This window comes from Labeo rohita, chromosome 22, assembly GCF_022985175.1.
Source record: "Labeo rohita strain BAU-BD-2019 chromosome 22, IGBB_LRoh.1.0, whole genome shotgun sequence".
NCBI lineage: Eukaryota > Metazoa > Chordata > Actinopteri > Cypriniformes > Cyprinidae > Labeo > Labeo rohita.
Window position 1 is genome coordinate 37,435,630 of NC_066890.1, and position 25,979 is coordinate 37,461,608.

General features: G+C 34.2%; 3 protein-coding genes across 7 annotated transcripts; 1 reads left to right on the forward strand and 2 right to left on the reverse strand.

The window, feature by feature from the left end:
- Positions 1-668: 668 nt before the first annotated feature.
- LOC127154109 (uncharacterized) lies at positions 669-23,761 on the reverse strand. 4 transcript variants are annotated; one of them, XM_051095513.1, is made up of 6 exons: positions 23,694-23,761; positions 14,437-14,542; positions 14,032-14,361; positions 8,860-8,979; positions 1,257-1,318; positions 669-1,072 (listed from the first exon to the last, which is right to left on the reverse strand). In XM_051095513.1, the coding sequence occupies exons 1-6, from the start codon at positions 23,700-23,702 to the stop codon at positions 995-997; spliced, it is 705 nt and encodes a 234-aa protein (XP_050951470.1). In that variant the 5' UTR covers positions 23,703-23,761; the 3' UTR covers positions 669-994. The 4 variants fall into 4 exon arrangements, with proteins under 4 accessions (XP_050951470.1, XP_050951473.1, XP_050951472.1 ...); XM_051095514.1 differs by lacking the exons at positions 669-1,072; positions 1,257-1,318 and adding exons at positions 7,778-8,391; positions 8,560-8,621; XM_051095516.1 differs by lacking the exons at positions 8,860-8,979; positions 14,032-14,361; positions 14,437-14,542; positions 23,694-23,761 and adding exons at positions 1,519-1,611; positions 2,515-2,844; positions 2,922-3,033.
- Positions 3,957-6,179, reverse strand: LOC127154110 (uncharacterized). 2 transcript variants are annotated; one of them, XM_051095517.1, is made up of 7 exons: positions 5,871-6,175; positions 5,467-5,793; positions 5,040-5,084; positions 4,847-4,891; positions 4,639-4,749; positions 4,372-4,433; positions 3,957-4,187 (listed from the first exon to the last, which is right to left on the reverse strand). In XM_051095517.1, exons 1-7 carry the CDS (start codon positions 5,896-5,898, stop codon positions 4,110-4,112), a joined length of 696 nt encoding a protein of 231 aa, XP_050951474.1. In that variant the 5' UTR covers positions 5,899-6,175; the 3' UTR covers positions 3,957-4,109. The 2 variants fall into 2 exon arrangements, with proteins under 2 accessions (XP_050951474.1, XP_050951475.1); XM_051095518.1 differs by lacking the exon at positions 5,467-5,793 and having other exon boundaries at positions 5,040-5,072; positions 5,871-6,179.
- On the forward strand, positions 20,714-24,855 carry use1 (unconventional SNARE in the ER 1 homolog (S. cerevisiae)). The gene is made up of 8 exons (XM_051095512.1): positions 20,714-20,862; positions 21,139-21,188; positions 21,392-21,470; positions 21,557-21,709; positions 21,814-21,829; positions 21,927-21,957; positions 22,039-22,201; positions 23,722-24,855. The coding sequence occupies exons 1-8, from the start codon at positions 20,761-20,763 to the stop codon at positions 23,902-23,904; spliced, it is 777 nt and encodes a 258-aa protein (XP_050951469.1). The 5' UTR covers positions 20,714-20,760; the 3' UTR covers positions 23,905-24,855.
- The last annotated feature ends 1,124 nt before the right edge of the window (positions 24,856-25,979 follow it).

Consider the following 25,979-nt stretch of genomic DNA (forward strand, 5'->3'; position numbering starts at 1 on the left):
CACAGCTAGACAAGATGAGGTTAAAAAGTATATAAACTGTAATTTAAAAAAAAAAAAAAAAAAAAAAAATAACCAATTGTTTCGTTAGATAAGACCCTTCTTCCTCAGCTGGGATCTTCAAAGAACATATCTGCTTATGAGATGATCACAACAAAATCATGCACAAACTTAAACTTACCGAAGAGTAAAAGCTGCACTGTCTTAATTTTGTGGTTGTTTAATTCATATGCAAAAAGGTGGTTAACTTTACTATGAATCTGAGCGGAAGTTCTGCAGAATTTCAGAAGAAAAAGGAAACTACTGCCTTGAAAAAAGATGTGGTTGAAGTTGAAATGACCAGACAACTTACTGTCATTAAAGGAATAGTTCACCCAAAAATAAAAATGTGCTGCAGTTTTGCTAACTCTCAGGCTATCCAAGATGTAGATGAGTTTGTTTCTTCATCAAAACTGATTTAGAGAAATGACAGTGAATGGGTGCCGTCAGAACCAGAGTCCAAATAGCTAATAAAAATGTAACAATAATCCACAAGTAATTCACACCACACCACTCCTGTCCATCAATTAACATCTTGTGAAGTGAGAAGCTTAGTGTTAAAAAAGAAACAAATGCATCATTAAGATATTTTAACTTTATTGTGATTTCTTATCAGCTGTTTGGATGGCTTTTGACGGCAGCCATTCACTGCAGTGAATCCACTGGTGAGCAAGTAATGCCAAATTTCTACAAACTCAGAAAGAGAAACAAACAAACAATCAAAAACATTACAAAGTTCAATTATTTTAAAAGCAAACATTATTAAAAAAAACTTGATGAACATATTAATTGCAGGCAGATTTTAGTCATGTTTTATTCTGTACAGACAAAAGCAAATCATTATTTCATTACATTATTTCATAATTTCATTACGTTCAAGCGGCACAGAATTCTGCTTATTTAACAGCAATAAATCAACACAATCTCTCAGTACGAAATCGTTTCATATACAGGACGTCTAGATATTTGGCAGCACCTCAGTATATTCAGGATCTGATTTGTGTCTGTTTCTCTCATGAAACTTCATAGTTGAAATCTAAACAAATGATAAAAAACATACATTAGATGCTTATTCTCATTTATCAAGACAGCTCTTTTTATAATGAAATGTTTTTGTTTTGTTTTCTATATTATTGTTGCTCAGACTATTGTGAGCTGGAATATAAAACATTTGCAAAAGCAGTCATAATAGCTGAATTTTTAACATAAACACGTCTTACCTGATGAGCATTGACGTATGTAGGAATATTCTTAGAAAGTTTGTGGTTCATCACTAATAAACCTAAAATAGCACAATAATATTTAAATTATGCTAAATTCGTTAATAAATGTAATGCAGACAAAACTATTTAAGTTATATTTACATGAATCTAAGTACATGTTAAGTATTTAATATTATAATGTCAAAATGTTCTAAAGCTTACATTTAGTGGTCATTTATTTTTGATGTGATTTAAATATATTATGATCTTTTTTACCCACCTATTACTGCAGCAAACAGCACAACAGTCAACAGGCTGAACATGATGATGGGAATCTGAAGTGCTGTCTGATCATGTAGTGGATTGTTTTGCTCTGGCTCACTTTGACTTCTGGGGAATTCTGTGTTTTTGAGGAAAATACCAAATTTTATCTTCAACAGGTAAAGTAACTTCTGTAATTGTATAATTATTAAAAAAAAAAAATAAACGGCATGCTTTTTTGCCATTTAGATATTTATTTTGTGTTATGTCATGCAAAATTATAAATATACACTATCAGTCAAATGTTTTTGAACAGTAAGGTTTTTAATGTCTTTTAAAGAAATCTCTTCTGCTCACCATGCCTGCATTTATTTAATCCAAAGTACAGCAAAAACAGTAAAATTTTGAAATATTTTTATTATTTAAAACAACTGTTTTTTATTTGAATATATTTAAACATTTATTCCTGTGACCAAAGCAACATTTTCAGCATCATTACGCCAGACTTAAGAACATGGGCATCGCTAGGCCATTTTTTTTTAAACCGACTACTCAAGCCCCCTAAAATTTTGCGATTAGCTCCATAAACTGTACACAAATTCATGATCGCCTCAGTTCCCTTTAAATTTCATTTGAAAATTGCGCCAGACTTCGATTGGCTTATAAATAATAATAATAATAATAATAATAAATTAAATGTTTTTGAACAGCAGAATATTAGAATGATTTCTGAAGGATCATGTGACTGGAGTAATGATGCTAAAAATTTAGCTTTGAAATAACAAGAATAAAGTTACATTTAAAATACATTCAAATAGAAAACAGTTATTTTAATAGTAAAAATATGTCAAAATGTTTCTGTTTTTGCTGTATTTTGGATCAAATAAATGCAGGTCAGTGAGCAGAAGGGACCTCTTTAAAAAACATTAAAACCTTTTGAACATAAATATACAACATAAATAATTATAATAATGTAGACCTTAGTTACATACATGTATTGCAGTTTCTCACTTACCATTGATGTGCAGTCTGATACCATCACTGACTGATAAATTATCACCTGGTTTTAAACAGTAATAAATTCCTAAATCATCAGCACTAACTTTATTGATTAATAAGCGGCTCCAGTCTCCCTCTGAGTATTTGTTGATGAATGTTTGGTTGTAATATGTCGCCTGTTTGGGTGCTCCATATGTTCGCAGTATCAACTCCAGACGAGCTGGTAGTTTTGTCACAAACCAAATAACGGCTTTTAAATTAAACTTACAGGCTAAACTCACATTCTGCCCTAAAACCACCTGTTGATCAGTTAAAGCTTCTGTGGTTTTATTCCACATGAACAGACCTGAACAAACAGAAAACACATCATTCAGATCATCTGATCATGACAGAATCACTAAAACACACAAGAAATAAACTTACAGAGCAGTGAAAGCAGCAGCGTCTTCATTTTGTGAGCTGTGTTTAGATTGAACGTGTGTTCAGGTTGAAGTTTTTTAGCATCTCTCGGAGGAAGTGCTTCTGCTGTGCTGTAGAAAGTATGATGCAAGTTTAACTTATACTGGCCCTGCTGGCGTCACTGTTTTACCTCTTTCTTTTTTTTTGACCGTCTTTGCATGTTCACTTTGTAAACACTGAGTCGGTACTTCTGTAGCAATGTAGGACGATTTTGAAGTTGGAGGAGAAGAACAGATGGGAGTTTTTCGACCTACCCTAACTGTATTGAACTGGAGGTGCACGGGAAAGTGTATTAATTGTTTTTTGTTTTTGTTTTTTTAGAAAATAACCAATTGTTTTGCTAGATAAGACCCTTCTTCCTCAGCTGGGATCTTTAGAGAGCATTTAAACACTATGTGCTCATGAGATGATCACAACAAAATCATGCACAAACTTAAACTTACAGAAGAGTAAAAGCTGCACCGTCTTAATTTTGTGGTTGTTTAATTCATATGCAAAAAGGTGGTTAACGTTACTATGAATCTGAGCGGAAGTTCTGCAGAAGTTCAGAAGAAAAAGGAAACTACTGCCTTGAAAAAAGATGTGGTTTTTATGACCAGAGTTAAAAAATAAAAATGTGCTGAAAATTTGCTAACTCTCAAGATGTAGATGAGTTTGTTTCTTCATCGAAACAGATTTAGAGAAATAATTGTAAATGGGTGCCGTCAGAATGAGAGTCCAAATAGCTTTGCAATAATCCACAAGTAATCCACACCACTCCAGTCCATCGATTAACATCTTGTGAAGTGAGAAGCTGCATGTTAACAAGAAACAAATCCATCATTAAGACAGTTTAACATTATTGTGATTTCTTATCAGCTGTTTGGACGGCTTTTGACGGCAGCCATTCACCGCAGTGAATCCACTAGTGAGCAAGTAATGCTAAATTTCTCCAAACTCAGAAAGAGACACAAACAAACAATCAAAAACATTACAAAGTTTATTATTCAAAGACTTGATGAGCATTTTAATTGCAGGCAGATTTTAGTCATGTTTTATTCCGTACAGACAAAGGCAAATCAGTTTTCATGTTCAAGCAGCACAGAATTCTGCTCATTCGAAGCAAACCACAACACAATCTCTCAGTATGAAATTGTTTCATATACAGGACGTCTAGATATTTGGCAGAATCTCTATATATTCAGGATCTGCTTTTCCTCTGTTTCTCTCACGAAACTTCAAAGTTGAAATCTAAACAAATGATAAAAAATATACATTAGATGCTTATTCTCATTTATCAAGACAGCTCTTTTTATAATGAAATGTTTTTGTTTTGTTTTCTATATTACTGTTGCTCAGACTATTGTGAGCTGGAATATAAAACGTTTGCAAAAGCAGTCATAATAGCTGAATTTTTAACATAAACACTTCTTACCTGATGAGCATTGACGTATGTAGGAATATTCTTAGAAAGTTTGTGGTTCATCGCTAATAAACCTAAAATAGCACAATAATATTTTTTTAAATTACGCTAAATTCATTAATAAAATGTAATGCAGACAAAACTGTATTTAAATGACATTTACATTAATTATTCAAAGTAAGTATTTAATATTATAATGCCATAATGTTCTAAAGCTTACATTTAGTGGTCATTTATTTTTTATGTGATTTAAATATATTATGATCTTTTTTTACCCACCTATTACTGCAGCAAACAGCACAACAGTCAACAGGCTCAACATGATGATGGCAATCTGAAGTGTTGTCTGATCTTGTGGTGGATTTTTATCTTCAACAGGTAAAGTAACTTCTGTAATTGTATAATTATTTGTAAAAAAAATAAATAAATGCCATGCTTGCTTACCATTTAGATTTATTTTTAATTTAATTTATTGCCAGCTACTTACCAGTGGTGTTTAGACTAGTACAGTCGCTGTCATCTTGAGACATGTCTTTTAGAAAAACAAGTATTTTTTGGACAGATAGTAAACTTCTCAAATAAAAGGCAGTCATTCTTGAAATTTACATCGATAACAAATATGTATTACTAGTAGTAGCAGTATACATCTCAGAAGAATAAATGTATTGCCAGTGACTTACTAGTGGTGTGCAGTTTAGTACAGCCGCTGTCACCTAGAGACATTTCTTTTAGAAAAGCAAAATAATGTATTGTTTAAATAGTTAGTTAACTTCTAACCACAGGTCGAGCCAACACAATTAATTTTGTGATGCTGTTTGCGAATAGAAACTATGGATTCTGGGAACTTCTTGAACTACGCTGATAACATCTAAATTTGCAAACGCTTTTCTTTACAAAATCATCAAAGGAAATAACAGTTTGGATAATTGTTATGAAAAATCATAAATATACACTACCAGTTTTCACTGTTTAAAACAATTGTTTTCTATTTGAATATATTTTAAAATGTAATTTATTCCTGTGATCAAAGCTTTTAACTGGTAGAACATAGATAATTATAATAACGTAGACCTTAGTTACATACATGTATTGCAGTTTCTCACTTACCAGTGGTGTGCAGTCTTATACCATTACTGAGTGATAAATTATCGCCTGGTTGTACACAGTAATAAATTCCTAAATCATCATCACTGACATTATTGATTACTAATTGGCTCCTGCTTCTCTCTAAAAATTTGTTGCGGGATTTTTCATCATAATAATACGCCTCTTCAGATCCGTAAGTTCGCAGTATCATCTCCGGATGAGCTGGTACTTTTATTACAAACCAAATAACGGCTTTTAATCTGAACTCACAGGCTAAAGTCACACTCTGTCCTAAAACCACCTGTTGATCAGTTAAAGCTTCTGTGGTTTGACACCACACAAACAGACCTGAACAAACAGAAAACACATCATTCAGATCATCTGATCATGACAAAATCACTGAAACACACAAGAAATAAACTTACAGGGCAGTGAAAGCAGCAGCGTCTTCATTCTGTGAGCTGTGTTTAGATTGAACTTGTGTTCAGGTTGAAGTTTATGGCGTTTCTCCGAGGAAGTGCTACTGCTGATCTGCAAAAAGTACCAAATGAATCAGCTGAGATGATGCAAGTTCAGTTTATACTGGCCCTCCTAGCACTTGTTTTTTCACTGCTATTGGTTGAAGTGTAAGTAATGACTAATTTTTGAAAGGTCATACTATAATATGCTAAATAAAATTTATTTTTAACAAATCTAAGGGAAATACTTTTTCTTTAGAAATGGGTGTATCCCATGAGGATTTGCATCATATCCCAAAGATTCATCGAGTTCTTCTTATAGATGTTAAAAATAACTTTCCAGCTATATGGCTGCTGTCTCTACGTATTCCAGAGCATATAAAGTAATATGTCTACGCTCTTGTTAAAACGTCAGGTTTTTAAGATGTAAAAACTGAACTGTTTTGGATTGTTTTCACTTAGATTGAAACAATCCATTATCTGTGTGCATATTTCTCTCCTGATTCAGACGAGATGACTTTTTAATGGAGGAAGTGTTTTATGGATTATGGACTCGTGTTTGAAGTTAAAAGCATCTTAATGATAGTTTTGTTTCTTAGAAACACACTGCGTTTCTCTTTACAAGATATTAATTGACGGACTGGAGTGGTGTGGATTTTTGTGATTTTTTTATCAGCTGTTTGGACTCTCATTCTGATGGCACCCATTCACTACAGAGAATCCATTGGTGAGCAAGTGATGCAATGCTAAATTTCCAAATCTGTTTCCATGAAGAAACATACTAAATCATCTACAGCTCCATTACAAATAATAGATTAATGAGACCAAAGACTGCTTGTTAGATTTACACAAAACTAATTATATCTGTTTAACCCTTTCACTGGTGAGTTTTAAATATTCTATCTGACCCCCCAGGTTGAGTTTTTTTAGGCGAACGTTATTTTAGAACGTTCCCTTTATTGTTTCCACGGCGACGCGTCATGACTGCCACGTGACACACCGCAGCCATTATAGCGCTGTATGACAAACGTATGGCGTTTATTTCGTTTTTTATCCAAAATATTCACACACTTGCTTACCATGTCTTCAACTATCTGATATTCCGATTGACGAATACTTTTAAGTGAGTGTATGTTTCCGTTTTAAAACCTTTATAAATGATCTAGATCGTGATCTATAACGTGAGATGGGCGCCGCCATATTTATTCGCGCTGCCTGTCAGAGAGACCTGTAAGCCGGATTTACAGCACGTAAATTCACCAGTTTCTCCCGAAATACATGCAAGTAAGTGGCTGGTGAACTGGGAAGGGAGTGGAGTGAATTATATCGTTACTTACACTGTGTGTATCTGATATGAATTAAACACGTCGGCAAATTATATTTGAATGGATTGTTATTGCTGCTTCCATAGACATCCATGTGTATTTTACCTACTCTAAATGTATTGTTTTGCTAGTTCTTATGTGTATTTAAATGTCTGAAATCTAAAATAAACGTTATATGGTTGAAAACACTGCATAATTGTGATTATATGTCTCTCTCTGGCTCAGTGCCAGCCAACGCGCGAAAATGCAGTTTGAATTTGGCAGTTGCGTTCTAAATCCGTTCTAAATCCCATATGTGGGACCGTACTCCCAGGGGCACAGAAATAAGAATCCCATATGTGGGACCGTACTCCCAGGGGCACAGAAATAAGAATCCCATATGTGGGACCGTACCACTCAAAGGGTTAACCACTATAGAGACATCAGAGCCAGCTGCAATATCCAGAAGATCTGGCCGAGGTAAGGCTGCTCTAGGCGGGTTCATGAGCACAGAACAGACGCTGACGCCCTGGAGGTCACATCTCCGAAACACTGAAGCAAATTTTCAAATAGACGTTATCTTTATTAAAGTTCACTTTCAAGAACAAAATTTACAGATAATTTACTCAACCCCTTGTCATTCAAGATGTTCATGTCTTTCTTTCTTCAGTCATAAAGAAATTGTTTTTTCAGGATTTTTCTCCATATAGTGGACTTCTATGGTGCCTGCGAGCTTCAAAGGGCTCTAAACGATCACAGCTTATGACAACAAATTTTTTGTGATGTTTTTATCAGCTGTTTGGATGGCTTTTGACAGCAGCCATTCACTGCAGTGAACCCACTGGCGGACAAGTAATACTACATTTGAGACACCAACAAACAAAACATTACAAAAAAACAAAAACATTACCATGTTTATTTGTTCTAAAAGCAAACATTATTATGTAATTGATGAACATTTTAATTGCAGGCAGATTTTAGTCATGTTTTATTCCGTACAGACAAAAGAAAATTAATATTCATGTTCAAGCAGCACAGAATTCTGCTCATTTAGAGCAAACCGCAGCACAATCTCTCAGTATGAAATTGTTTCATATTGAGGGCCTCTAGATATTTGGCACAACCTCTATATATTCAGGATCTGTTTTTCCTCTGTTGCTCTCATGAAACTTCAAAGTAGAAATCTAAACGAATGATAAAAAATTTGATTAGATGCTTGTTCCCAATTATTAAGACAGCTCTTTTTTTAATTAAACAATTGTTGCTCAGACTATTGTGAGCTGGAATATAAAACGTTTGCAAAAGCAGTCATTATAGCTGAATTTTTGACATAACAATAAGAAACATCTTACCTGATGAGAATTGACATATTTAGGAATTTTCTTAGACAGTTTGTGGTTCATCACTAATAAACCTAAAATATCACAATAATATTTGATTAAATTATGCTAAATTCATCAATAAATTTAATGCAGACAAAATTGTATTTAAATATTATATTTACATGAATTATTATTTTAGGTATAATTAATAATATATTCTAAGTACATTTTAGGTATTTAATATTATAATGTCAAAATGTTCTAAAGCTTACATTTAGTGGTCATTTATTTTTGATGTGATTTAAATATATTATGATCTTTTTTACCCACCTATTACTGCAGCAAACAGCACAACAGTCAACAGGCTGAACATGATGATGGGAATCTGAAGTGTTGTCTGATCTTGTGGTGGATTTTTTTGCTCTGGCTCATTGTGAATTCTGGGGGATTCTGTGTTTTTGAGAAAAATATCAAGTTTTATCTTCAACAGGTAAAGTAACTTGAAACTGTATAATTATTAGAAAACAATAATTAATGCCATGCTTTGAATAAATTTTTTGCAAGTGACTTGGTGTGCAGTCTGGCACAGTCGCTTGAGACATTTCTTTTAGAAAAGCAAAGTATTAATTAGCATTTTTTGGATAGTTAGTAGAACTATATTGCATAAATACTATTTCGTAAATAAAAGCTTACAACTTATGTTAATGACGTCAAGGTGGTGGGATGACAACTTCTGCTAATTAATCAGTTCAAGGTCAAATTAATCTCAGATTTTTGCTGTAAATAACGTGGCATCTGAGGACTGCTGTGCTATAATTCGTTCTTCTCGTTGCCCTTTAGAGCACGTACGCGCATGCGCACTCTTCAGAAACGCTGATTTGTGGAGATAAAATAATGCCTTAAAGATTTGCATGTGAAGAGTATGTGTTGTGCAAGTGTACATAAGACTGTAAGCGTAAATTAAATGTGCATGCGCAAGTGAAGCTTTGTAAAAGTGTAAATCGCGTTTCAAGCGTAAGAAAAAAAGATTTGCAGCATTTTACTGTTACTCTTAAGTGTAATTCATGTATTGTGAAACTGCAGCTTCATGCTTTCGCAAAATAAATACGATCTGCATTCTTCAGACTTCCATTTCTCCGCGCTTACACTTTTGGCACGTTCTTTTCGCTAAAATACGGTCAAAAGCACTGCAAGCCTGTGAACAGTGATTTGCACACGAAAACAACAGTTTAAAGATCTGCAAAACAGATTGACTGCGTAGGACCAATCTGTATGTGTAAAAAACAAACTGTTGCAAATGTCTAAATGACTGGTTGTGTATGTAGGACACAAAGTTGCCTAAATAATCTGATATGTACAGCTCCGTCTTTCTTTTATCTGCGCTTACACTTTTGGCACGATTCTCTCACTCACTGAGTTTTGCAAGCGTGAGGGGGAGGGCGGGGCCACCACCTTTTTGTAGCCAATCAAATGAGACTCTCGCGGACTCCATTTACTCTTATCTGATTGGTTCAATAAACACATCACACGCCAAAACATTTATCTTCATTTAGTTCTCGCTGCCGCTCGCTTCCGGTGGAATGGTACTTTTAATGTACATATACATTAAAATAAATAAATAAACAACAACTTAATTAAAACATGAGTTGTGTACCATTAGGCTAGACTCTCATGTGTTCATCCTGAATTGTTAGCTGGTGTTTGGTTTGGCTTTACAGTGAAATGCATATATCATATAATATAGCCTAATATATAGCTGATGTTAAACATTACAAAATGATATGTGACAATCCTCAACAATAGTATCAGAGTGCTATACTTTTGATAAAACCTTTTTACTATAACAATAAAGCTACATAAATCTGAATTTGACGATTTTCCAGACCATGTCTCTGTTTATTGTATTTAACACTCAACTGTATACTTTGAAATTTTTGAAGATTTTGAAAAAAAAAAATTGTAAAATCCCCTTAAATTATAACATGTTAAAGTGAAAAAAAATAAATTAATATTATATTCACTATATTGAACCAAAATTTAGTTTAAAAATTCGAGTCGTCCCTCATCAGTAGACAGGTGAAATTATGCATGTTATTATAAATTACAAATTATGCTGCTAGTGCAGATACTAGGCCATGTTTAACACTAGTACCGCCAGGGGTCGCTGTACACCTAAAAACCTCCAGCGGGTAAATTTTACCCAAGCACGACGCCTAAAGAACATTTTATTTCATTGTATTATGCCACTGTTTTCATAAAGAAACATCTAAATATGAGATCACAGTCAGATGAGCGTCAGATGCTGACTCAGACTAACGGCATTTAGTGCTTCTATGCTCTTCGGGCGTCCATAAATTGCCTTCTTTTACTAATTTTGACTTTATTTTTGAATCTCAGCTGCTAATTCAGGGAGTAAAAGGCGCTGCCTAGCAATGTAGTTACAATTAAAACATAAGTACCAAGATAATGACAGCACGAAAATATAGGCATAATATAAATGCCACGTTTTTTGATCTTTTTTATCTAAACCATTTTCAGAAGATTGTAAATTACACCATTTTAGTAAAATAGTAAAATATACCCCGTGGCAGTTTTAGTATTAAGTATCATCAAAATTACAATATTACAGCAAATTATCATATATTGCCTGTTGAGGAGGAAAAGGACACAGCTCGAAATTCAGTATGAACGCATAGCCTGGTACACAACTTATATCGTGTTTTTATGTTATTTTATTTTTAATGTATGTCTACATTAAAAGTACCATTCCACCGGAAGCGAGCGGCAGCGAGAACTAAATCAAGATAAATGTTTTGGCGAGTGATGTGTTTATTGAACCAATCAGATAAGAGTAAATGGAGTCCGCGAGAGTCTCATTTGATTGGCTACAAAAAGGTGGTGGCCCCGCCCTCCCCCTCACGCTTGCAAAACTCAGTGAGTGAGAGAATCGTGCCAAAAGTGTAAGCGCAGATAAAAGAAAGACGGAGCTGTACGTATCAGATTGTGTAGGCAACTTTGTGTCCTACATACACAAGAAGTCATTTAGACATTTGCAACAGTTTGTTTTTTACACATACAGATTGGTCCTACCCAGCTAACAATTTTTGGTTCCCAGAACGTTCTGGGAACGTTAGGTTTTGGTTCCCAGAACGTTACCAAGAATGTTCCCTATTGGTTAGCCAGGAAAGTTTTCTTAACGTAAATAGAACGTTCCCTGCAGGTTAGGGGAATGTTCTGGGAACCTATCGGGAACGTTCGCGCAACGTTCTGAGAACGTTCCCAGAACGTTCCCTGTAGGTTCCCAGAACGTTCCCCTAACCTGCAGGGAACGTTCTATTTACGTTAAGAAAACTTTCCTGGCTAACCAATAGGGAACGTTCTATTTATGTTCCTAGAAGGTTCCCTGAAAGTTCTCTGAAGGTTCCCAGAACGTTCTCCTAACCTCTTCACTCCGATACCGCTGCCGTATGTCAGCACTCCCGCGTCCCGTAGTAAGCAGCATGGAAGACGGACGGATGTGGACCTCAATAATCACTATATGCAGTCAATCTGTTTTGCAGATCTTTAAACTGTTGTTTTCGTGTGCAAATCACTGTTCACAGGCTTGCAGTGCTTTTGACCGTATTTTAGCGAAAACAACGTGCCAAAAGTATAAGCGCGGAGAAATGGAAGTCAGAAGAATGCAGACCGTATTTATTTTGCGAAAGCATGAAGCTGCAGTTTCACAATACATGAATTACACTTACGATTAACAGTAAAATGCTGCAAATCTTTTTTTTCTTACGCTTGAAACGCGATTTACACTTTTACAAAGCTTCTCTTGCGCATGCAAATTTAATTTACGCTTACAGTCTTATGTACACTTGCACAACACGTACTCTTCACATGCAAATCTTTATGGCATTATTTTATCTCCATACAGTCACTATTAGCGGTTTATGGTACTTTCATATTTAAAAGTAGCTTATTTTATACTTTTTTCCCCCAACATATCATATTTTTATATTTAAAAACTGAATTCAAACACCAAGCTCATAACGTAATATTTATACTGTTTCAACAGAAACAGTATAATTCTTATTCTCAGAAGAATAAACTTATTGCCGGTGACTTGCCAGTGGTGTGCAGTCTGGTAGGGTCGCTGTCATCATGAAAAGCAAAGTAATGCATTGTTTGAATAGTTGACTTTTAACCGCAGGTCACAGCTGCAGATCCAACCACAAAATTAAGTTTGCGATGCTGTTTGCGAATATATACGATACCAGTCAAAAGGTTTTTTAAGAATTGTAGTATTTTTTTTAAATAACTCTCTTCTGCTCACTAAGCCTGCATTTATTTGATCCAAACTACAGCAAAAACTTCAAATGTTTAAATATTTTACTATTTAAAATAACTGCTTTCTATCTGAATATATTTTAACATGTAATTTATTCCTGTGATTTCAAAGCTAAATTTTCAGCATCATTACTCCAGTCACATAATCCTTCAGAAATCATTCTAATATGCTGATTTATTATTATTATTAATAATAATAATAATAATAATAATAATAATAATCATAATAATAATGTCACACCCCTGTGGTCTGTTTCGTTGGTTTTTCCCTATGTGTCCTTATTTGGTCTTTCCTGTTCCGTTTTCTATTATGATGTCATTGTTTAATCACTCACACCTGTCCTTGTCTCATTAGCCTGGTTATTTAAGTTTGGTTGAGTTCCTCGTTTGGTTGTCGGTTCTAATCTCATTTAATGTCGTTTACGGTGGTTTTCGTTGTGTTAGCGTGTGGTTTCCCTGCTGTTCCTGTTCCCTTGTTTGTATGTTTTTAATAAAATACGTGCTACTGATTTCCTCGTACCTACTCCTCCTTCCCCCACACGACGCCTGACAATTGTTATGTTGACAACAGCTGATTAGAATTTTTTTCGGTTTCTTTGATGAATAGAATGTTCAGAAGAACAGCATTTATCTGAAATAGAAATCTTTTTAACATTATAAATGTCCTTAATAATCACTTTTGATAAATAAATGTATTAGTTTCTATAATTGTTTTCCAAAAAAATAATAATAATAATTACACTGACTCCAAGCTTGAATGGTATAATGTTCCAAAAGCTTTTTATTTCAGATAAATGCTGATTTTTGGATCTTTCTATTCATCAAAGGATTCTGAAAAAAATGTAAAATATAATTGTAAATATTGATAATAATAATAATAATAAAACATTTAAATGTTTTGTTTTGTTTTTTTACAGAAAAACAGCATATTAAAATGATTTCTTAAGGATCATGTGACTGGAGTAATGATGCTCAAAATTCAAGAATAAAATATAAAATTTGAAAATATATTAAATTAGAAAAGTGTTATATTAAATAGTAAAAATATTTCAAAATGTTACTGTTTTTGCTGTACTTTGGATCAAATAAATGCAGGTTTGGTGAGCAGAAGATATTTAAATAATTATAATAATGTACACATTACATGTATTGCAGTTTCTCACTTACCAGTGGTGTGCAGTCTGATACCATCACTGACTTCTAGATCCCAGCCTGGTTTTACACAGTAATAAATTCCTAAATCATCAACACTAACTTTACTGATTAATAAGTGGCTCCAGTCTCCCTCTGAGTATTTGTTGATGAATGTTTGGTTGTAATATGTCGCCTGTTTGGGTGGTCCATATGTTCGCAGTATCATCTCTGGACGAGCTGGTAGTTTTGTCACAAACCAAATAACGGCTTTTAATCTGTACTCACAGGCTAAAGTCACACTCTGTCCTAAAACCACCTGTTGATCAGTTAAAGCTTCTGTGGTTTGACACCACACAAACAGACCTGAACAAACAGAAAACACATCATTCAGATCATCTGATCATGACAGAATCACTGAAACACAAAAAATAAACTTACAGGGCAGTGAAAGCAGCAGCGTCTTCATTCTGTGAGCTGTGTTTAGATTGAACTTGTGTTCAGGTTGAAGTTTATAGCGTCTTTCGGAGGAAGTGCTACTGCTGATCTGCAGAAAAATGAATCAGATGAGATGATGTAAGTTCAACTTATACTGGCCCTGTTGTCACTTTTTGTTTATCGCTATTGGTTGAAGTGTAAATAATGCGCAATTTTGGAAAGATCAGACCCAAATATGGTAAATATAATGTTGCTTTAGTTTCTAAAGGAAGTTGCCAAAATATACTTTTTCTTTAGAAATGGGTGTATACGGTGTGGGTATGCATCATATCCAGAAGACTCATCGAGTTCTTCTGATAGATGTTAAAAATAACCTTCTAGTTACGGTTGTTGTCTAAACATATTCCAAACCAGACCAAACTGTAAGTCGTATAGACTTGAAACTTGGTACTCACACTATGACCTAGGCTCAGCCCAATTGGCCTGACAGAGGTGCTACAGTGATCAACCCCGGACAAAACACACGCCTCAGATTCGTGAGCCTGGCGAAATTTTCGGGTATTTAGCATTTTTTTGAAAAACCTACTTTTGCGAACTAGTCCTAGGTTTTTCACCCGATCAGAACCAAACCAGTGCAGGAAGATTCTCTGGAGAGTGAATATCGATAATTATCAAAAAAAAAGTTGAACTTTCCACTCAACGTTGCAAAGAGGTGCCAAAACGTTAGAAAGGGGCAGGGCCGCTTTTAGTAAAATGCCTATAACTCCTGAACGGAATGAGATATCTTCACCAAACTCAATTTGAAGTCACAGGAAAAAAATCACAGAGCTTGGCCACTTGGTTGGTGCTATAAGATGGAAAAAAAACATACAAATGGCTATAACCATGAAACCATTCGTCCTATCAACATGAAAATTGGTGTGCACAGTCATGGTCCGAAGTGCCACAAGTGTTTACAAGGACATTTGCGTACTTCGAAAAACAAGGCCACCATTGGCCTGATGAAGTTACAGAACCTGTTAGACAAGGTGAACGGAGGCCGTTCGGAACGAAACTCAGTGGGCCTGTTGGACTCACGTGCTGTTTGCCCACATGGAAAGAACCTATATGAGGATATATGCGCATATATGAAACCTATATGCAGTATATATGCACATATATGATAATATATATGCTGCATATATGCGTATATATGCCACATATAGGCAAAATTGAGGTGCATATATGTGCATATACAGGCCATATAGGTCTCCTGTATTGCTTCTTTATATCCACAAAAAAGCCCTATATGTACATACAAGATATGTCTCCTATATAGCTCATGGCAGGATCTGGTCATTTTAGCTCATATCTCACTTTGGCAACTGTCATACATGATGCCTAGCTCATATTTTCTATTATCAAGGCAATAACTAAGAACTAACTTAAAAAAAATAAAAAATAAAAAAAAAAACTTATGTGCGAACACGTGAAATTGGTATCACATGTAATTGGCATGTTATGGAATTTATATGCACATATATGTCCATATAATATAGGAAAACGGCCAATTTTATATATGTCACATATATTAAAAACCTATATCAAAACCTATATTAAAACATATATGTTTATATAGGTTATTTCCATGTGGGTGACCCCAAAGCTCTGAGAGAAATTTAAAAGAAATCGGCCACTCACTCAATCGGCATTTTTCAAGAGCACAAACAATTGTACGTTCCGTGGTTTTTCACACATACACATGATATTCATACCATACGATAGAACTCCTCATTCTGGACAACTTTGCCTCTAGAATCACCACTGTCAATCAAATCGTTTGTGAAATGATTGAGATGTAAAAAACCTACTTTTGCAAACTAATCCTAGGTATTTCACTCAATCTGGAAAAAAACACTGCAGTACAATTCTCTGGGCTCTCTAGGCCAATAATTGTCAAAAAAAAAAAAAAAAACAAATGTTGAAATTTACTCTTTGGGAAGCTATAATGGGGTCGTTTAGAAAAGTGGCATGTCCAAATTTACCCAAAATCCTGTAAAGCCTTAAGGAAAACTCAATACTTCACAAAACCTGCTGAAAACATGCGACAGGTGATTCTAAATAAGCATGCAAAGTTTTAAGGGGATCGGACCACAGCTGGTGCTATAACAGTCATAAATGTTAAAAAACAATATTTCTTTAGTAAATTACCCGGATTTGCAAAAAATGCTTTTTTTAAAATCAATAATTTAGGCTTGCTAAATAATGTCTTTTTTCATATGCGCTTAAATCCCTTTGAACCCCGGTAATTGCTGCTTGCAGCTATATGTATATTTTTTTATTTTGTCCAACTCTTTGTTGCAAAAAGGCTACAGGTCGATCAGTCAGATCTTCTGCGTGCAGCTTATTGACAAACTACCAACTGGAATCAATGCTGGACTTAAGTTTCCTTTTTAAATACATTTTTAGAACATCCTACTCTATATTTGTTGCTCTGTTCCACAATGTTGAACTGTATGTAAAACTGGCGAATGTAGTTCCAGAGATGACATCATTAGAGGACGACTAATCAGGAGAGCTGCTGTCACTACATCCCATTCCATTTCATTTTTTTAAAACCTGATTTTAACCCGAAGCTCGGAAAGAGAGACATAAATACACAAAGACATTAAAAAGTTTTTTTATTCTAAAAGTAAATTAATAGACATATTTTAGGTTTGTTTATTAGGAATAGACAAAAGCAAATCATTATTTCATTACATGTTCACACAATTTAGGTCATTTGAAGAGCAATAAATCAACACAATCTCTCAGTATGAAGTGGTTGAATATTCAGAGTTTGGCTGAACTTCTAGATATTCAAGATCTGTCAGTAGGATCTGAGGAGAAACAACAGTGCTGCTGGTCTGAATGGGTGTTATTCCACTGTCACACATCTAAATTTAAAATAAATAAATAAATACATACATTAGCTATAATGTATATTCATTGTAATCTTAGGGGGCTTCACTGGAATAAACTGCAGTTTATTCCAATGCATAAACACTTACCAGTCTTGTACAGTCTTGTACTATCACTGTCCTTATAAAACATGTCTTTAGAAAATCACAAAGTAATAATTAATGTATTGTTTGATAATTGGTAATGTTTTGAAATGCATTCGATTTTGCATAAATATATGCAATTATAATAATAATAATAACGCATTTTATCACTTACCGGTGGTGTGCAGTCTGATAACCGTCACTGATCTCTAAATTATGGCCTGGTTGTACACAGTAATAAATTCGCAAATCATCATCACTGACATTATTGATTACTAATTGACCCCTGCTTCCCTCTAAAAATTTGTTGCGGGATTTTTCTTCATAATAATACGCCTCTTCAGATCCGTAAGTTTGCAGTATCATTTCTGGATGAGCTGGCAGTTTCGTCACAAACCAAATAACGACTTTTAATCTGAACTCACAGGCTAAACTCACACTCTGTCCCAAAACCACCTGTTGATCAGTTAAAGCTTCTGTGGTTTGACACCACACAAACAGACCTGAACAAACAGAAAACACATCATTCAGATCATCTGATCATGACAGAATCACTAAAACACACAAGAAATAAACTTACACAGGAGTGAAAGCAGCAGCATCTTCATTCTGTGAGCTTGTTGGACGTGTTTTCAGATTGATCTGTGAATTTTATTCACTTGTTAAGTTGTCATGTATACACCTTCCAATAATACTGTTTCCAAATAAATAAATCCCACCTCTTGTGTTTATACACTTTCGTGAATCAGTCTGAATGGACAATATAATGGCAGTAAAGGGAAGATTCATTTTAAACAGTAAGTAACACACATTTAGATATAACCACTTTATGTCAAAATAAGATTAAAGTATTAAAAGTAAATCTCTGTGTCTGTGACCAATGTTTATCGAGCTTTGATGACTGATGATCTGAAAAATTCAAAAATAATTTTAATTTTAACTAAAGTTAACTATTATAAAGAATAGCTGAACATAAGATGACAAATAAAATGTATAGAGTGTTTTCATTACGCATCATCAGTCGGCCATATTGGCAGCACTGAATGTAATCAATGCCACTAAAACGAGCAAAACTTGCATATTTTGCTGATTATTGCTGCTTAAAATGGTCAAGTATTGTCATGTTTTGGGCTGTACTAATCGGTCCGACAGGGAAAAACATAAATATAGACTGCCAAAAGTTATAACAAATCAAGTAGAAGAGTGCAAAAAACCTGTCTGAGGAACAAAAGGCATTTGTGGTTGGCCACAATGAATCAGGATTTCCAAGAAAAAAATCTTGACAACATTCTTATCATTTCCAGTCAAGTAGGTGAAATGTTAGGCTAATACTGCTCCTATATATATTTACCACCTATTAACTTTAGTTTGTCAAAATATTACATCCTTCTCTGCTTACTAAGTCCATCTCTATATGATTTAGCAGCTTCTACATGTTTTTTCTATGGTTTAGACAGAATAAATTAGCAGAACAACATATTAAATTGAACATTAACCGTGCAATCAGTGCTGTTGTTTGCAAACCCTCTATTGTTTAAATAGTTACTGTCTTTAGTTATCATTTTGGAATAATTGTATAAATGTATAAGTGTATGCTTAAAGGGGTCATCGGATGCCCATTTTCCACAAGTTGATATGATTCTTTAGGGTCTTAATGAAAAGTCTATAATATACTTTGATTAAAAATTCTCAGTGGTTGTGTAAAACAACACCTTTTTTACCTTGCCAAAATCAGCTCTGCAAAAATCATCTCATTCTGGTCAAGGCTGCTTTAAATGCAAATGAGCTCTGCTCGCCCCGCCCCTCTCTTCTCTCTGTGGAGTGACGAGCCTGTTTACTTTAGCCGCGATTAGCCGCTAAACTTGCTAACTAGCACATTATTAGGAAAGGCGATCACAAAGATTCATAAAAAAAACCCTTATACTCACTTCTGCTGTAAGTGAAGCTGGATCACGAATGATTTGCGCGAACACAGACGGATATATGTAGATCGGGAGACGCATTCCCTTCACAAACAAATGTAATCTACTGCATCTTCAGCAGCTCAGATGTTGGGAGTAAATGACGACCACTACGTTTATTGTTACATCCAGCAACACAACACCTCAATCGCTCAATTCTTGCTTAACTTACATCCCTGCTCCGGCATCAAAACATGGAGGTTGGACTGTTACAGCTGATCTGAGGTAAGATGCTCATGTCAATCAACTATGGTGGGAGCGGCCTCTGTCGGTGTGACGCAACAACGACAGGCATCTGAGAATGGCTCGATTTGAAAAAAGGGAATATTATTTTTACAGATTAATTAAAAACCACCACATGGATTTTTATCATTATAGGGTAGATTTGTACATACACTGCCAACACACACAACATGTAAAAATGAACTTAGTATCGATGACCCCTTTAAAACACTAAAACTTGATGAGATTCATACTTCCCTGGTGAAAAAACCAGCATATATGCTGGTAGGTATGTTTTGATGCTGAAATGCTGGTTAGGTAGGTTTTGATGCTGGTTTAAGCTGGTCCTTTGCTGGTTTTTGCTGGTCATGTTGCTGGTCAAGAACCAGCATGAACCAGCAAAGGACCAGCTTAAACCAGCATCAAAACCTACCTACCAGCATATGTTGGTTTTTTCACCAAGGTTGGTTTTAATAAACAGAATATTGATTACATTGTTAATGTGAAAATATAAAATCTTCTTTCTTCTTCTTCTTTTTCTAATAATGTAAGTCAGGTTTATTTAACCAAAAAATGTGAATAGGACATGGATTTCCATTTGATTAAATAAATAAACAAACAAATTGTGAGATCTTTGCCTCCTCATTTCAGAACACCACACACCACTGAAATATATAACGTTTTGTATCACCGTTTTGGTATCTTAATGAACGCTTGGAGCTGGAAAAAGTCAGGAAAGTACATAGTGCTACAGCTGATTTCCATTAAAAATAAAATAAACCAAATGGCTCACTGAAATGATCGCAAATTCAGCTTAATTGTTATTGTTTGTTTACTACCGTTAATGGACAGTTGCAGGACATACTGCACCATCGCGGTACATTTATTTTGCATTTTTCCCTCTGCTTGCTTGACCTATTTTTAAGCCAGGTATATTAACGTAAATTGCAAATACACGTGTTTTGAATGTTTGTTTTTAAATCTTCAATACATTCGCTTTATTATTGCCAACCGGGACTCTTCATTATAACCAACAAGGACTCTTCATTTGTCTTCATTTGTCGTCGTCTTCCGCTTTGTTGTATGTAATACTCCCGCGACTTCCGCTTGGAGTGTCAAATATGGCCACGTCCAGACTAGAGATCAATTTTATTAGGTTATTATCGCGCTGTGAATCGCTGGCTTCAGAGAAAAGAAACGAGACAGAATGGAGACTGGAGAAGGTAATTCATAACGACGCTGCGTTTACGTTTACGTCTGTGCTTTTGAAGTAGATGTTTATATTTTACACAAGAAGCTCTTCTGCATGATACAACAAAGCAATATTGCCAACGTCATTTGTAGATGAAATACGTGTCCAGATCAAAACAGACATTCATATTTAAACCTTATGCTTTCTGACTTCGCTTTGCATATTTTTCTTTTTTCATTCTTAATTTAATACCTTTTCTATTTTTAGCCGAAATATGTGTTTAATAGTTTACTTTTGTCTTTTCAAGTACGTTGGTGCTCTTGAGGAGATGCTTGTAGCCCTTAAAAAGAGTCCCAGGTAATTTTTTATAAGATTATAGGCATTAACAAATCACGCATCTTAAGAAAGCGTGAAAATAATAAACCATTTTAACATTTACTGTATGAAAATGCTATATATTAACCTGAAAGTGATGTTGAGATTAAAAAAAAAAATGTCTAGTAGTGTTTTTCTAAACCGATATTGATGTAGATGATGAGTCATGTTTTATATTCCCTCAGTAAACCAACACCGGAAATACTAACGGACTATAACCGCAAGGTGGATTTCCTCAAGGGTCTCTTAGAGGCAGACAAACTGGTCAGTCGTTGTATTATTTGGTCACCGCATACTCAGATAAGTCATCGTTTTATGACTGTAAGTTGAAATGCTTTGTTTGTTTCCAGCCGTCTCCAGCAGAGAAGTCTTTAGCCAACCAGTTTCTCGCTCCTGGACGGACGCCTACGATATCCAGCGAGAGAATGCCAGCCAGTAAGACGGTGCACATTCAGAGTAAAGCACGATGTGCTGGAGAAATGAGGAAGGAGCTGATGAGCACTGTACGACTCATTTCTGTTTGCATTTTTTATATTTCTGTTTTTTAATGGAAATTAGATTTTTTTTAATATTGTTACTAATTTTTCTATCTGTCATTTTTTAACAGGGTGTGTCAAATTCTGGTAAGCTGTGTATTCCATTTTAGTTTAGATGCTACATTTTATGAAATCCAATTTAAATGGATATTAATCATGCACTTTCTTTGTTCTCCCTGGTTAGGTTCATTGGAGACGGATCTCAGACATAGAAAGTAGGTGGCGCTCTCTCATTAATTTTCTATGTGAATGTGTCGCTGGTGTCTACAGTATTCAGTTATTTCTGCTTTTTGCAGGAGTATTCCTGTAGATGAGCGGCAGTCGGCGGCAGAGCTGGATGCTATACTACAGCATCATCACAACCTGCAGGAGAAACTGGCTGATGACATGTTGAATCTCGCTCGCAACCTGAAGAACAACACGCTCGCGGCCCAGAACATCATCAAACAGGACAACCAGGTAATTATTATTGTTATTATTATTATTATTATTATTATTATTATTATTATTATTATTATTATTATAATTATGTTGTTGGTAGTAATCATTTGATTTACATTACATTTGAATTAAAAAATACATTTATTAATAATACTGAAAATTATTATTATTATCATGATTATTATTTTTGGGTTGTTGATAGAAATAATTTGAATAAAAAACACATTACATTTAATAATAATTATTATTATTATGGGTTGTTGTTGGTGTTCATTTGAATTTAAAAATTTACATAAAATATAATTATTGTTATTTTTATTAATATTATCATTATGGGGTTGTTGGTAATAATAATTAGAATTAAAACATTACATTTAAAAAAAATTGTTATTATTACTTTTATGATTATTATTATTATCGGGTTGTTGTTGGTAGTAATTTCAATAACAAAACTCATTACATATAATAATAATAATAATAATAATAATAATAATAATAATAAATGTTGTTGTCGGTAGCAATAATTTGAATTAAAAACTCATTACATTTTATATTATTATTATTATTGGGTTATTGTTGATAATTTATATTATATATTACTATAAAATAATACTGATGATATTTTCTATATATTATATTGCATTACTGTTGTTGTTGTTGTTGTTATGATGATTATTATTGTTATCATTAATTACAATATAATATAATAATAAAAATATTACTGACGTTATTACATATTTATACTATATGTTACTGTAATTTAGAATTTTTTGCATCCCATTTAGCAAAGTGGTCACCAATTGTCTGCCTCAAAGTAATTATTGCCAGCTTAAAACAATAGGTTGTAATAGTTTTAAATAATTACTTTTTAATTTTCTTTTTAGAATAAAGAATGAAATAATAAATATTGTGACTTTATATTCTGTATGCATTCAATAAATATATTTTTATTCTTTGTTTGCACCAGCTTCATGTTTTTCAATTCCTGATTTAGAAGATTATTTTTTAAATTAGCATATTCAAGTTTATTATTATTATTATTATTATTATTATTTATTATTCCTGTTCTTATAAAATAATGTCATTAATATTTAATATGATATATCTTTGTTAAAATATAATAATAGTTTTGTACTGTGCTATTATATTGTATTATTAATTAATATAATTATTTCATTTTTTTGTGTGTGAAAATCACCACAATAATGAGCATTTACAAATGTAAAGTAGCAGCTTGAAAAGAGGTTTATTAAAATGACTTAGTAAGTCATTTGTTATGTGACCACCAGAGGGCAGCAGCGTATTATTGTTACACTAATTTGTGAGCTTTCAAACATAAGTATGCTGTTACGACAGCAACATCGCATTACAAAACTGTATAGAAACTAATAGGAGCTTTTTGAATGATTTTATCAAACAGTACAACTGAACTTAAACCTTTGACATACTCGCCTTTTAACATTTTTTTGGCATAAAAGGTTTATGTTGACTTTAATGACAGTGAACCTACTGTAAACATTACTCTTCCTCTTCTTCAGACTCTCACTCAGTCTATGCGTCAGGCCGACATGAACTTCGAGAAGCTGAAGACGGAGTCGGAGCGCCTGGAACAGCACGCCAAGAAATCCGTCAACTGGTTCCTGTGGCTGATGCTAATCGTCGTCTCCTTCACGTTTATCAGCATGATCCTCTTCATAAGACTGTTCCCGCGACTCAGATGATGTTAATCATCATTAGAACAGCTAGATTTAATTTATCTATTCAGGTTTACATAAACACTAGTTAAGAGTTACAAAGATGAGTGACCGCCTCAATCGTTAAATCAGCTTCAGTCATTCCCGCTAAAATATTTACATGCATGCCATTGTTTACGTCAGAACGAATTCGCGCCGAAACCCTGTGAATGACGTCTTAAATTAACGGTGTTTGTTCGGATTTTGGTTCAAATTAAAGGTAAGTATGTGATAACTATAAACTGTTAGTCATTTAAATACCTATATCTGACGACCAACGTCCTTAATGCTACTTTTGAGACTGGCATTTGCGTCTTTTTAAAGATGCGTTCAAAGTTCTCCCTTAATTGTCTGCATTTCCAACACGTTCTGCTTAATATAATGCGTTTTGGCACTATGTATGAGCGTTTTGGGACGCTTAAAACGACAGTTTAATTTAGCTTTATTGGAGTTTCTGTTAGTCACTTTCTCACGTTCGGTCGCTATAAAAACGGACCGAGCTGTTTTAAGGCCCGGTCGACTTGTCTAGACTCGCTGCGTCGATCAGGAAATGTTCTGGCAAACAGCAGGAAGTATTTTTGCCCGTCGGAAGCACAGATGGTTACTGTCTTCTCCACCCAGAGAGTAAATGGCCCATATTTAGCTGCTAACGATCTATTTGTGCCTGTTCCCTATATAGCACATGGACGGAGTATGAAGTATTGGTCAGATATGGTTAACGTTTGTTCCACTGCGCAGCTCTATTGATGGATCTTAATGTTCATCTGAAGCGGCCTGTCATTGATCGTGAGTGTCTCTGTGCTTCGTTTCGCTCCTTTGATTCATTCACATGAACACAGACTGTTTTGTTGTTTTTCCCATGTGTTCGAAAATTATCTGTGGAAAAAATGGAGGAGTGTGTAGGCAATTATTTTAATAAAATAATTTGCAATCTGCCTACTTGGTGTCAGTTTTGTTTTAAACCTTTTCATAAGTTGTGGAAAGAAGGCGTGGTCACATTTACGTTGTTCGGCGAATTTTCGCAGGTGAAATTCAGTTACTGCAGGGAATGAAAAATAAAGGTAACTGCGACTTTTCATCTCACATTCCCCCACAATTCTGAATTCATATCTCACAATATCCGAGTGGGAAAAAGTCAGAATTTTGAATTTATAACTCGCAACTCAGAACAATTTTTTTTTGGAACATAATTTCAAGACGTAAACTTAGAATTCTGAGGACGAAAAAGTCAGAATTGCAAGAAAGTCAACATTTTTGAACTCGTAACTTGAAACATTCTTTTTTGGAACATATTTTCAAGATGTAAACTTACAGAATTCTGAGGGAGAAAAGTCAGAATTTTGAATTTATAAGTCAACTTTTTAGAACATTCTTTTTTGGAACATAATTTTAACACGTAAACTTAGAATTCAGAGGGCGAAAAAGTCAGAATTGCAAGAAAGCCAGAATTTTAAACTCGCAACTCAGAACATTCTTTTTTGGAACATATTTTCAAGACAAACAGAATTCTGAGGGCGAAAAAGTCAGAATTGCAAGAAAGCCAGAATTTTAAACTTGCAACTCAGAACATTCTTTTTCGGAACATATTTTCAAGATGTAAACTTCTGAGTTTTCCTGAGGGAGAAAAGTCAGAATTTTTAATTTATAATTCAACTGTTTAGAACATTCTTTTTTGGAACATAATTTCAACACATAATTGTAGAATTCTGAGGGCGAAAAAGCCAGAATTGCAAGAAAGTCAGAACTTTGATTTTATAGCTCGTAATTCTGAACATTCTTTTTTTGGAACATAATTTCAAGATGCAATCTTACAGAATTCTGAGGGGGAGAAATCAGAACTTTGAACTTATAACTCGCAGTTTAGAGCATTCTTTTTTGGAACATAATTTCAAGATGTAAACTTAAAATTCTATGCAATTTGGAACATCATTCCATAATTTTTTAAAACCTAATTTATGATGTAAACTCGAATTCTGAGGCAAAAAAGTTAGAATTACGAAAAAGCCAGAATTTTGAATTTATGATTTACAGTTCAGAACATTCTCATTTGGAATAATTTCAAG

Bases quoted from the DNA above. Each gene is read 5' to 3' on its own strand.
- LOC127154110 (XM_051095517.1), bottom strand. From the start codon at position 5,898: ATGAAGACGCTGCTGCTTTCACTGCCCT. The intron at 5,085-5,466 runs GTAAGTGAGAAA...CTTTTCTAAAAG, and splicing joins TATAAGACTGCACACCACTG to AAATGTCTCTAGGTGACAGC. The intron at 4,750-4,846 runs GTAAGTAGCTGG...ATACAATTACAG, and splicing joins TACTAGTCTAAACACCACTG to AAGTTACTTTACCTGTTGAA.
- LOC127154109 (XM_051095513.1), bottom strand. The intron at 8,980-14,031 runs GTAAGTGAGAAA...TCAAAAACACAG, and splicing joins TATCAGACTGCACACCACTG to AATCCCCCAGAATTCACAAT. The intron at 1,073-1,256 runs GTAAGACGTGTT...TCATTTGTTTAG, and splicing joins CATACGTCAATGCTCATCAG to ATTTCAACTATGAAGTTTCA.
- use1 (XM_051095512.1), top strand. From the start codon at position 20,761: ATGGCCACGTCCAGACTAGAGATCAATTTTATTAGGTTATTATCGCGC. The intron at 21,189-21,391 runs GTAATTTTTTAT...ATATTCCCTCAG, and splicing joins GCCCTTAAAAAGAGTCCCAG to TAAACCAACACCGGAAATAC. The intron at 21,471-21,556 runs GTCAGTCGTTGT...GTTTGTTTCCAG, and splicing joins TCTTAGAGGCAGACAAACTG to CCGTCTCCAGCAGAGAAGTC.